Raw genomic sequence first — 13,976 nt, forward strand, 5'->3', positions numbered from 1 at the left:
CTTTTCTTGATCCACCATCCACTCCAGCATCCCTCATTGCCCTTAGTTGCTCGGGCTGTTTTGTTGCTTTTAAGCTGTACCAGTTCCTCAGCCTTTCTTTGTCTTTCATGGCACTGACATTTTTTAAAAGATTGGCAATTGTTCAACAGAATGTCCCTCAATTTAAGTTTGTCTACTATTTCCTCATGATTACATGCAGGCATTTCTAGCATGAGATTATAACTTTGACCTAACAATTTCCACTTCTGGGACTCTATTATGAGGAAATAATAGTAAATATGTAAAAAACAATTTAAAAAACAATTTTAATGTTGTGTCTACATGAGATGATGGATGTCCTCCATCCCCTAAACCTGTTCTGGTAATCATTTTGTGATGAGTGTAAGTCAAATCATTATGTTGTACACCTTGAATGTATACAGTTCTGTATTCAATTATCTTGCAATAAAACTGGGGGAAAACCCCAATTTATATGGCTCCAGAGCAATACAAATGTCAAATAATAATAAAATCACAGCCCACATGTTCTGAGAGTACATACTCGATAACCAGCAGTATGTTCTGTCCTTTATGTGTTTCGTCTTATTTAATCTCAATGAAATGAGTCTGGCAGCCTCTGTTCACTGCCTATCCAACAACTACTCTCCCCTTTGTCCCTCTTCTGTTTTTGCAGCTCAAGAGAATGAATCAGAGTAATTCTAAGCCAAACATAATCACCCACTTCTGTTTCTAGATACTGTTTCCCTGCTTCCCATGCAGTCAAGGAGCAGCCTCTGAGCCATCTCTGGCTAGTGAGTTCTCAGGGCAGCTTTCCTGGAGGACTTCTGGGAAAGGCAGAGTTTCTCATGGAGAAAGCCTTAGCCTCTTTCTTTCTCTCTTCTTGGGGTGCTGGTGTGTGCTGTGGCTAATCGGAGTCCTGACCTCATGGCTACAAGTCCAGCTTGTAGTCATGAGGTCATAAGAGGGATGACTAACATGACCAATGGACTGAGTAGGGCAGAGTGGAGGGATAGAAAGAACCCGGGTGCTTGATGGTGTTGTTGAGTTACTGACCTAGTTCCTTCCTCCGGTTTACTAGGGTAATAAACTTAAAGATTAAACTACTTTTATTTAGACTTTTAGTAATTTTCTTCTGTAGACATTTCAAATAGTGATAATAATAGGAATAATTATATGTCACTTACTATGAGCGTTTTATATTATTTAATCTTTTTAACAATCCTGGAATTGGTACCACTATTAACCACATTTTACACATGAAAAATGTCAGCTGCAGCCTAGAATAGAAGCCCACCACTAAACCCCCCCAGGCGTGGATCAGAACCCAACTTTTCCCCCTGTAGGGACAGTGGAAACTAGGGGAAGGAGAAAGTGCAACATTTAGTGGATGCCTGGGAAATTGCCCAGACATGACAACAAACCAAGGGATGGGTAACTGATTCTCCAGGGAGAAGATGGTAGATTGATGGGAAAGTGGCTAAATAAAGAGGCAGTAACCATACACGTGTGGGGCACTCCAGTGAGGGGCAGAGGTAACCAGACCAGAGGACCAGCACCTGACTTTCTGTCCCCCATAAATCCTCCCTCTCTCCATGCAATATGACTTTGGGAAAATTGCCTAAATCCTGCTGTAAAGAGCAATTTATTTCTTCATTAGTGTCCAGTGTATGTGTGCTCAGGCTGAGGAAGACGGGGATGGCAATGCCAGATCTGGAGACATAATCCTTACCACCCTGTGTCTGTACTCTATGGGACAGTCCTTATCATGGATTGCCAGGTGGCAATGACCTTTATAGAAACAGCAGTCCCTTTTTGGTGGTTTTCACAGCCTTTGGGATAATGTCTGAATTCTGTAACAGGACCCTCACATTCAGGTCCCGCCCACCTTCCAAGCTTCATTTCTCGCCACTTCTCTCTGCACCGCTGGACTCCATCCTACTTTTGACTCCTGGGATGGGCACTGGTGTCTCCTGGCTCCCTGCCTTTGCATGTAGTGCTCCTTCTGCCTGGAATATCCTGAATGCACTCTTCTCTGCCTGGTGAATGCTTACTTGTCATTTAAGACCAGTTTCCATGTCACTGGGTCAGTAAAGTCATTCTTCCTCAGCGTCAATTTCTCTGCCAACACCCTGTCCACAAGAATAAATCATTTCCTGTCTGTGCTTCCTCACTCTCACAGAGTTCTGTGCAGGAAAACATTCCTGCATTGTCCCACGGAATAAGTCTCTTCTTTCCTTGGTAACGTGTACCTTGTACCTAGATTGTGAATTCTGGGAAGTCAGGGAACAAGTATTGTTAATGATTTTGCCCCTAGTATCATTTAGTTCAGAACCTGACATATGGGAACCACTTGGTAAATGTTTGGGGGATTAATGGAAGGCACATAAATGATAATGAGAGAATTTATTCATTCATTCATGAATTAATCCAAGGTCCTTCTAGGTATAAAATGCTATAGTATGAATATTCCTATTGAATATGAAATAGCATTGTACATTAGAATATGGCCTAACTCCTACATTTAAAATACTATACATAGTAAAGTAACCATATAAGATACATGTATATAATATGTGTGTATACAGTAGCACCCCGTTATCCAAAGGGGATATGTTCCAAGACCCTCAGCGGATGCCTGAAACTGTGGATAGTATTGAAGCATATACATACGATTTTTCCCAAACATACATCCCTGTGGTACAGTTTAATTTATAAATTAGGCCCAGTAAGAGATTAACAATGACTAACAATAAAATAGAACAGTTATAACAATATACTGTAATAAGTTATGTGAATGCAGTCTCTATCTCTCTCTAAATATCTTATTGCACAAATTCAATGCCTTTTCCATATTAATAAGCACATATCACATACCGTGGTCATAACTTTTGCAGTCTGAAGTGTGATAGCAAAACTAGTATGAATTTCTTTGTCCTTCTTCACAATTTCATGGAGAGAAGATTCATTCTTACCATAGATCTTAGCAAACTCAACATACAATATTTTTTCTTTCCTTATTAATTTAGGAACTTTCACCTTTTCCCTTAAAAGAAGCACTTTATAGCTTCTCTTTGGCATATCTGGATTCCAGGTCACTACTGTTGTACTTTGTGGCCATTATTAAGTGAAAAACATTGCTTGAACACAAGCACTGTGATACTGCATATATAACCAAGACGGTTTTATATATATGCATATATATAACTGACTACTGGGCAGATACACTGGACAAAGGGATGATTCATGTCTGTGGTGGGATGGAGCAGGACAGCGGGAGATTTCATCACGCTACTCAGAACAGTGTGCATTTTAAAACTTATGTTTATTTCTTGAATTTTTCATTTCATATTTTCAGACTGGTTGACCGAGGGTAACTGAAACCGTGGAAAGTGAAACCATGAATAAGGGGGACTAATATATACATATTAAGGGAAAGTTTCTTAGTTTTATTCTTTTCATATTTACAGATCTCTTATGACAATATGAGGAATGAAGTGGAGAAAATTAGAAACTCCAAATTCTAATATCTGAGCTATGGCTGGATTTAAATACTAGCAAACAAATCTTTCTATATCTGTCCTCAATTACAAGATGATAATAAAGAGATCTACTTGCTAGTAGTAACCTATGTGCTAGTTTGATTTCTCAACCCAAGACATAACTACAAAACAGTGCTGGAAGATATTCATAAAAAGGCACAACTGAAAAGCTCAAGAGAGTAAAAAAGGCTCTAACTTCCTTCTGAAAGACACATGAACTTGGCCACTCCCATTCAAGTTCAATTTAACAAATATTTATTGAGTGTCTGCTGTTTTTTCATTCATTTATTCAACAAGAACTTATTGAACACTTACTTTGTACCAGGCATTACTCTAGGTAATAGAGATAGAGAAAGGAATAAAACAAAAATCCCTGCACTCATGGAACTTATAGTCTAGAAGCATGAGCGATAATAAACTTGCAAATAAATAAAATATGTAGTATGTCAGATAGTGACAAGTGCTATGGAGAAAAACTATGCTATGAAAGTTGGAAAAGGAGCTAGGGAGGGTCAGGATTAGGGAAAGGGGCATTGCAATGTTAAGTAGATGGTCATGGAAGGTGACATTTGAGTGAAAGCTGATGGAGGTCGGCTTGCAAAATAAGGAAGGAAATGCACAAATGTCACCCTTTTCTCTATAGTCCTATGGACCTTGCATTCCACTAGGCTGTGTTTATTGGTAACGACCTATTTAACTAAACAAAGGGTGCTGTCAGACTGAATGAGACACTCCTTTAGGTAGAGGTGGAAACTGACAACTTGACTCAAACTTTAAAGGATGGGGAGAGACTGGATGTGACATCTGGTGGGGATGGCAGAAGAATGACATAAGCAAAGGAGGCCCCAGGCAGGAAGAACACCGATTTCTCTAGCTGAAGATCTTCCTTGCTTCAACAAAGAGGTAAGGGATAGAGTTACTTACATGACACGGAGAAGCCACTATAAGCCAGTTGGAGAAGGTCACACTTGGTCATAGAGGCTATAGGAAGCCACCAAAGTTAATTGAGCAGGGAAGTAACATGATGAAACGGTATTTTAGTAAAATTAATACAGTGGTAGAGTCAGACTGGATTGGAATAAGGAGAAGCTATAGGCAGGGAGCCATTTAAAATCTTATTTTTGTCATCCACACATTAATTTATAAGGGCTGGGTCAGAATGGAAGCAGTGAGAACAGTGATATTTATGAAGGAGTGATGTTTATATAGAATAAATGACAGGCCTTGTTAGCTGATTAGATCTGAAGGGTAAAGAAGAGGAAGAAGTAGAGCTGACACATTATAAAGAGAAGAGCAGATGGGGTCATTCTATGACTGAGAATTTTGTGGTCCAAACAGGGTGTGACTTGCTCAGGATCACATAGTTAGTGAAAACCTGAAGCCAGAACCCAGATTTCTTGCTTTCCCCTCCATTAAATGATTCCAAAGCTTTTAACTGGCAAGTGGGAAATAGTGCCACCAACAGAAATGAGTGATTATGGAGGGACAGCAAGCTTATACAACTGGGTAGAGGAGATGGAGAGTTTCGGTTTTATGTTTGTGGAGTTTGAAGATATTTAAGTGGAAATATCTGGGGGGTTGGAAATGCCCCGTACTAGTCTGTGATCTCGGGCCAGTCACTTAACCTCTCTGAGCCTTGGTTTCCCCAGCTGCAAAGTGAGGATAATGTTATTACTTAAGGGTTGTTATTAATTAATATTTGAAAAGGGCTTGATACAGGCCCTGGTACAAGGTAAGTGTTATTTGTCTGTTGTAAAAAATAAGTAAGATGCAATGTAAAGAAAGAGATTGGCTTTCTGAGGAGGTAAGAAGAAGAAGATATGGAGAAAACTACAGGAGAATTTGGGATAATTGATATAAGGTCTGTCATAGAAGGGAGGAATTTTATAAAGGTGAGAAACAAAATCAAATGACACAAAGATGCAGAGAAAGAGGAAGGTCTAGAGATGTCACATGGTGTGGAAAGAAGGAAGCCTTTCAGAGTGGGCTTTGGACAGAGTGGCAGTTAGGAAAGAAGCCCTAGAGGGAAATAGGAGGGAGTGAGAAATGAAGCAAGGCACTTAGCTATTTTTGAAGTTTGCCAGAGATCTGTGACTGTACCCAAGAGCAGATAGAATATTTAAAAATAGGCATTTGCCTAATTTAGTGGATAACACACTCATGGTGAATTACCAAAAGGCTGTTAAGGAAATCTGGAGTCATTTCTAACCATCATTTCTAACTAAGGAATTGATGGGATGGAGGATAATGATGCTGGCTTTACTTTCATAGTTACGTACCAAATGCTAAGGTGAATGAGTTGAATGCAGCATAAGCTGACATAAGATGGGAGATTTTAAGATTCCTCCCCCCCTCCCCCCCCACACAAAACTTTTCCTTAATTGCAAATTCTGAAAATTTGAGATACTCTCATTACATTTTATTTATGTTGTGTGGACAACAATATATTTTGCTCTGTATGAAAGTGTATGTCACCATCATTCAGAAACTAAGAGAAGCCCATTCGAAAGGCTGACTTAGTACACGGTAGACTGAAGATTCTAGTATAAAACAATTTTCTACAAATCATCTATTTGTTCCCAGTTTGAAGAGGTATTGAATTGTTCTCTTAGTATTTTTCTATGTACATCTTTGCTTATAAATTCCAGTGTGGTAAACATACCTGGGAGAATTTTGAAAGTCAGAAACTCCACATTTCAAAAAGTTTTCTTTTCTTTGGGTCTCGTTTCATAGTCTATGTAATGTCTCACTTATGACCTGTGTCTTATACTATGCTTAAAGCCATTGATACTTGAAGTGGGGAGGGGGAGGAGAGTTACCTAACCAGCTCTGAAGAATTACTAAACTACCTGAGCTAGCTGAAACCAGAGAAAGAAAGGCAGTCTATACTGTGTTCAAAGTTCGGTGCGAATTTTACACAGCACATCTCAATTCAGACTAACTATAATTTCAAGGGGTCCATAGCCACATGTGGGTAGTGGCTACCTACTGGACAGTAGTGCAGCTTTGAACCAAACGTATCTCGATTTCGTATTTTTTTTAAGGGTCAGTTGACAAACAGAGGCATTACATACGGAGTGCTCTAGCAGAGTAAAACTTAGAGCAAGTCGGTAAACACAGACTTTTCCACTCCAGTGAGCACTGGGACTTTTCTGATATTTTTCTTGAGTTTGGGGCTGGACTTCTTCATACACTTCTCGGTCTGAAGCTGAAATAAACAGGGTTGCAGCATATGCTTGAATCACAGCAAAGTGCTGTGCACTGTTTCTCCAGAGAAAAGCATTTATCTCCAGGTTTAAAAAAATTGTTTATTCCTTGCATGGACTCGTATTTATTTAAAGTCACCCCAATAAGGATGACGGACATACCGTTTGCGAAAGTTGGTATGTCTCCCGAAGTTCCCACCAACGTTTTTTTTTTCTTCTTCTTGTTAAATTTAAGCTGCCTGCTCCAGGGCATGGTGCGAACACTTAACAAGGCCTGGCGCAAAGAATTCCAGGGTTGGTTTCCCGACCTCGCGCCAGCTGTGCGGGGCGGGCGGAAGGCGCGCGTTCCCAGCTCTTGCCCACAGGCCTTTGGCAGCCTCGCAGCTTCGGGCAGATGGAGTTTCCGGCCTCGCTCAGTGGTCGCCGGGTCATCCGCCCGAGCTCCTTTCTGCCTGAGGTCAGGGCCCCGGGAAGAAGCGCGCCGGCGGTCCGAGCATCCGGAGGGCAATTCCGCGGTGGGTCCACACCCTCCTCGCGCTCCGCTCCCTGGGCGCCGGGCCGGGCGCCGGGTGGCAGGGCTGGCCGCCGCAGCTCTGAGGTTGGGCCCTCCCCCGGGGTGATTTCAGCGCTGAAGGTGGAAATGCGGAAGTTTCCAGCTGCGACTGACAGATGAGGCTCGCGTCCCGCTCGGCACGTGCTGCTGCAGCCCTGCGGCGCACCGGGCCCCCGCTGGGCGCCTCACGAGACCCTAGAGGCCGAAGAGCTGCCGGCACGCCATGGCCACGCTGCCGAGCGCAGAGCGCCGCGCGTTCGCGCTCAAGATCAACAGGTAAGAGGCGCCCCGCGGCGGACTCGCGGCCGCACCGCCCCAGCTGGTGGAGTGCGGCGCCTGGGCAGCTCCAAGGGGTGGGGGTGGAGGTTGCCGCCGCCAGAGTCCCAGGGAGTCCGCGGGGAGGGGTGGCGCCCGAGACACGGCGGGGGGCCCGGGGCCTCGAGGCGGCTGCGGTGGGGCCGTTGAGCGCGGGATGGCCCGAGGGCTGGGCTCAGCCAGCTCCTCCCCGAGAATCCCAGTCCCCCTGATGGTCCTGTCACCAGTGCCTCTTCCCGGAGCCACGTCCCCAGCCCCACCTCGCCCGCGCCGCCCTCGGGGTTGACAGGTGGCCGGGCCCGGGTAGTGGGAAGGACGCCCGGTTAGCAGTGCTGGGCACGCCACGGAGTTTCTCATAAACTGCGCCTTGCTTTGAGGCTGCTCCGAGAAGGGGCGAGAGAAGAAGTGGTTGAAATGAGGAGAGTTTTGCTTTGAGGCAGCTGCTTCAAGATTTCGGTTGTTCTGAGGAGGACGCTTTCCCCCCTCGTTTTATTTTTCCAGAAAAAAGTTTGGCTCCTACTGACATCGCTATTTTTATTCTCTGGTCCAAAGGAGCCATGAACTGGAAAAAGTGATTTTTTAAATTCTCCGTTTAAATAAACAAAAAGGAATGGCCTGTGGTTGACATTTTTACATTTCTAGCACTCCAGCAAAGAACTAAGGACATAGATCCAACCCACCATCCAATTCATAATGAAAATTGCACAAACTAAATGCAAGCACATCTACTGCTCTCACTAAAGGTGCTTTAACTGCAGTTTTTCCTCCACTGAAAACTGCCGAGAAGTGTTTGGAGACATTTTTGTCGTGCCCTGAGAAATCTAGACTGTCTGGTTAAAAGATAATATGAAATTCATCCTGAAGGGTCAACTTATTATTTTACTACCCTCATTGCTCTAGGATTAGTTAGTCTTCTTTTAGCTGAGCCTGTGAAAGGCTAGTTCCACAGTCCATTTTTGTGCTGCTAGACTGTGAAGAGGCTTCAGCCACGGGGAATTAGAAGCCTGGAATAATAAGGTGGTAAGGTCTTGCAGAGGGCATATTGAGCTTTACTGGCCTTTTTATTTCCACCTGTTGTGTAGCTGTGAGCAAACCATTTCTCTTACCTTACTATTTCTTCATCTTTAAAATGAGTTTAATTATTATTGTGTACTGTGTATTAATGTTGGAGGCCAAAAGGTAGTAGTCAAAAGGCATAAAGTATATCAGGGATTTCCCTATGGGGATTTTTTTCTGCAGCGGGTTTTGTGCCTGTTGCCATGCAGGAGGGGCAGTTCGTTTGGGGGCTGAGGGAAATCAAACTGAAGTTCCTGATGGATGTACCACTTGTCATAGCTGCTGCTCTTCTGTCTCGGTGCATTTCAGGTCAGGTGGTATGACTGACAGAAATATGTTAGAGCCTTGGGGTTGGGTGGAATTAATCTGAGGAGAGCAGTAGAACCTGCACTGATCCCTACAAGGCAGTCTTGAAAGCAGCAGTGGGGTTGGTGTAGCCTGGGGCTTCAGAATAAAGGCCCTTTCTGACTTACTTAAAATGGTATGGATGATCTTATTTGCAAAGCAGACATAGAGACACACAGAGAACAAATGTATGGGTACTGAGGGGTAAGTGGGAGGGTGGGAGGAATTGGGAGATTGGGATTGACACATATACACTGTTGATACTATGTATAAAATAGATAACGAACGAGGACATACTGTATAGCACAGGGAACTCTACTCAGTGCTCTGTGGTGACCTGGATGGGAAGGAAGTCCAAAAAAGGGGGAATATATGTGTATGTATGGCTGATTCATTTTGCTGTACAGTAGAAACTAACACAACATTGTAAAGCAGCTATACTCCAATAAAAATTAATTTAAAAAACCAATAATACCTGTGTAACCATGACAAATACTAGTCTGTTAATCCAATGAAACAAGATAATCAAAACTGAAATAAAAACAAAGATTCTAAAAAAAAAAAAAAAGAATAAAGGCCCTGGCTGGAATCACATCTGCTTACCGATTGGCTCTCTGCACCAGACTAACTGTGTGACACTGGGCATGCTATTTAACCTCTCTAAACTTTGAGTTTTTATATGTTGAATGGAGATATTCATCATATCAATACCTACCTTGTATGTTGAGAGGATTAAGTGAAATAATATATACAAAGTGCTTAGAGTGCCTGGCTCAGAATAAATGTTAAATAAATGCTAGCTGGCTTCATCCACATTACTATCAGCTTCATCATTGTTGTCATCATCTCCATTGCCACCAACTTGAAGATTCTAAGAAAGAAAGGTAGGAAGGAAAGCTGAAGCTGGAGAACTTCCTGTGCAGGGACCAATGGGCTGGGAACAATGATGCCAGTAGCAGGTTGGAGCCCCCTTGGGGCTGAAGTTCTTGCTCATATGTCTTCCATCTCTGTGCTGAGGATACCAGACACACCCAGTGGAACAGAATGCATGATGCAATCTGACCAAGAAAGGCCCCTCTCAAGTTAAATAAAATTTAAAATGTTCCCTAATCCTCAGGCAAAAATAAGGATTGGATATTCCTGTTTAAGGGGTTCTGTTTTCCCTTTGGAAGCATTTTGTGTACTGTGTAGAGAGTTATGCAGAAGAGCTTGGCAGAAATTATTGTTCAAAGGAATGGATTAATAAGGGCATACCTAGTATTAAGATAATATTAAAATGCACCATTTATTGATCATTTAGTATGTCCCAGACACTGTATTATGTGCTTAACAGATTATATTGTTAGATTCTTACAAAAACCCTATGAGACTCACCTGACGTCTCATACAGAAGAAGAAAATGAAGCTTGGAGATGTAGTTGCACAGGCCATGTAATTTGTTCAAGGCCATGCAAACATCAGACGCAGAGCTGGGATTACAAACTGCTCCAAAGACTGTTCTTAATTGGGCATGTGCTATTTTGATCCACATTTCTTAAGAATTTCCTTTAAAAGCAAGTAAGTAAGTAATTAAAAAAAAAAACCTTTCAGTAGCAGCATTGCAAATTGTTCTGATCAGTGTTTAACATGTAAACAAACTGTGATGTTTTGCAGTTTTGAAGTTGGGAAAGAAAATATTTTCCCTTGCATGCCTATGTACTATTCTTTTTTTTAAATAGATCAACTTAAAAAAGTCAGGCAATGTTGCAAATATGGCCATCAGTACATTCAGCATATTTTTCACCTTTCTACCCTGAATGATACAAACTATCATTAAAATATGTTTGTGGGGTTAAATCAATGTGCTTCCTATAAAGGAAATACTCATATCTGATATATTAAAAATTTTACTTGTAAAAAGCTGAGTTCTGCCCATACCAGCCTAAAGAAAGAGTGAGCAGACTACCTCACAGTAGGAAAAGAATGTTCCTCATTGTTCCCAAATTCTTTGGCTTCCTGCAAGCAGCATTGCCCAGTCTAGGGGCAGGACCAAAGTGAAGGAGGAACCTGGGAATGCCCACCAGTGCCCATTCCCCCATGATTGCCCTGGCTCTTTCATATTCTTATGAAACCTAAATTTCCATGTGTTGGAAATCATCATAGGATTTTTTTTTTGTTTCATTTTGAGCACCAAGTGTAATTGTATGATGTGATTGTATGATGTGTTACAGTTGAACATCTCTCTAGAACCCACAGCTTGGGGAGATACAAGAGAAAAGATCTACCACTGAATTTTTCTAAGCTGGAAGAGTAAAGTTTAATTTCTTATAAGTGTTAGATATTTGTCTTCGTTTCAGTTTAATTGTCACTAACTTCCTGTGCGCAAAGGAAAGACTACATCTGAATTAAGCAGTTCATAATTATGTTTGCATTGGGGAATTCAGGCACTGCTGCATTAAGTGTCATAATACATTCCTTGTATGAGCGCCAAGTCTTATCAACTACCTTTCTTTCTTAGTAGCGTTTAGGGCTTTCGTGTGTTATAAAAATTATTATTACTATTCTGAAAATTCATTAAACAAAATCTTAGTTTCTTTCAAACACAGGATATAGAACTAGATCAAATATTAAAGTAATGTAAGGACCTTGGGTAAAGAGAGGAAAAATGCACAATGTAGAAAAAATATTAATGATCCTCTGGACATTAAGGATTGAAAGGGGTAAATAATAATGACTTATGCTTGTATAATTCTTACTGTATGGCAGGTATGGGTCTATGCATATCATAACTCATTCACCCCTGTGATGTAGGAACAATTACTATCTCCATTTTACAGATGGAAAAACTGGGCACTAAGGACTTATGAAAATTGTCCAAAGTCACAAACAGCTAAGACCAGAGCTGTTATTCAAATGCAGGCAGGCTTGCTTCAGAATCCTCTCCCTAAACCACTATACACCATGCTACTGTCTCAGTTTTTTTTTTTTTGCGGTACGCGGGCCTCTCACTGTTGTGGCCTCTCCCGTTGCGGAGCACAGGCTCCGGATGCGCAGGCTCAGCGGCCATGGCTCACGGGCCCAGCCGCTCCGCAGCATGTGGGATCTTCCCAGACCAGGGCACGAACCCGCGTCCCCAATGTACAAAGTGACATTGACATTTACAGTGTAATGAGATCATAACATGACATTGTAAATCAAGTATTCTTCAATAAAAAAAGGACAATCCCAATAATTTTCGGCATAAAGACCAGAACAAGAAGGCGGCACTGAGCTGTTCCTGAGAAGTGTTTGCTAATTTTGTCTGCAAAAATGATGCAAGCATAAAATATATGTATTCATATGTCTAAATGCACGTCTGCAGTGAAACAGTGCTATTCTTTAGTAGTGATGGCAGAGCAGGATGTGGTTGCTTTCAGAAATTGCTTCATTCATCGGACGTGTTCTAGACCAAAAACCACGAGAAAAGGCTTCAGGCAATTGAACTCAGAATTTCGGTCTTTCACATTCAGAATCATTTTATTTTTGGATTCTTGGAAAAGCTCCACTTGAACTTCAGTCATCTAGTACAATAGAAAGAACCTTCTGCCAGGGTGAGCTTTTCAATTGGAGTTCTTTGAGCTCTGACAATTCACATGTACATGTAAAGTCAGTGTTTACTTCTGCATGGCAAAGAAAATATAATTATGTCATGTGGTTACCTAGGGAGAGAGGAAGAGTTCAGGGGACCAGGTCTCACATCTCCACTCCCCACACAGAGCTAGTGATGGAATGAGATGATGTTAAAAACACCTCAACCTTCCATCCTCTGTAACAGACAGGGATGTGAGTACTCAGACTTCTTGCTGGAGGAAGCTAAGAAAAAAGAGTGCTTAGTTCTTTTCAGTGGTAAACACCAGGTGCTTATTCATGTTTTGGTCAATAATCAGTGGCTAAAGCAACAGGAATGTGCTATTCCTTTTCCCAAGAATGTTCAGTCTAATTTATTACCAATCAGCAGCTATAAAGGTTCTCTAGGCTCTAGGAAATTACAACAGAGTTTATGCAGTTGTGGTTAAGTGTGGTCCCTGTGCTTCTAGAGTTTGCACTTTAGTAGTATAGTTTGCTATATTGACAACTTGGGGGTACGCAGAATAAAAACAGAATGATATCTCTGAAAGTATATAGGAAGGCCTCTGTATGCAGGGTGCGCTGAAATCAAACAAACTGGCAAAGTTGGCCTAGGGTATAAGACCATTATGTTATGTCCCACTGTGTTTAGATCAGATGCAGGATCAGAAAAGCAGAAATGGCAATGGCAGAACCAGTGTTTCATCCACATTCTGTTCTTTCATCCATGTTCATCATTAAAAGTAGGAAAGTACAGCAAGCAAAAATTTCTATTACCCATAAGTTATAGCTCTTAATATTTGGATGTACATCTTTCCACTTTTAGAAAAATGAGATCACATTGCACATGTTTTATGCTGTATTTTTTAAATTTAAAAATATGAACTCTCCATGTTCATCCATGTAGAGCTACATTATAATTTACATAGGCTGTATAAAATTGTGTTGATTAGATATACAGTGATTTATTGAATTAATTCTCTATGATTGGGCCTTAAGATAGTTTCTAATTTTTTTATAATAATGTACAAAGCTTGATGAACAGTTTTATGTATATATCTTTATGTGTTAGTGCAAATACTCCCTTAAAATTTCTAGAAGTGGCATTGCTTGCTTAAAGGAAAGAAACATTTTTCAAGCTTTTGCTGCACATGGCCAAGTTGCTTCCCAGAAAAGTTATACCTATTTACACGCCTGCCAGTGGCCCTACAAGTTCTCATTTCCTCACATTCACACCCCCGCCTGGTTTTATCATTCTTTTAAGACTGTATTAGAAATCTTGACCCCTTCTCTTCAATGTCTCTTACCTCTTCCTATTCAGCTTCTCTCCCAGATCCCTGTATGACCTCTGAAGTCATTCTTTAGGGATTAAAATAG

General features: G+C 41.5%; 1 protein-coding gene across 1 annotated transcript in view; it reads left to right on the forward strand.

Annotated features, from left to right (window-relative positions):
• The first annotated feature begins 7,201 nt into the window (after positions 1-7,201).
• The window catches only part of DOCK8 (dedicator of cytokinesis 8), a 223,500-nt gene continuing 216,725 nt past the window's right edge, over positions 7,202-13,976 (forward strand). Inside the window, exon 1 of the mRNA XM_082841971.1 lies at positions 7,202-7,574. Within this exon, the coding sequence (XP_082698097.1) occupies positions 7,522-7,574 (53 nt within the window). The 5' untranslated portion in view covers positions 7,202-7,521. The remainder of the gene's footprint in view (positions 7,575-13,976) is intronic.

Source organism: Leucopleurus acutus (assembly GCF_964270905.1).
Source record: "Leucopleurus acutus genome assembly, chromosome: 7".
In the NCBI taxonomy this organism is placed as follows: Eukaryota; Metazoa; Chordata; class Mammalia; order Artiodactyla; family Delphinidae; genus Leucopleurus; species Leucopleurus acutus.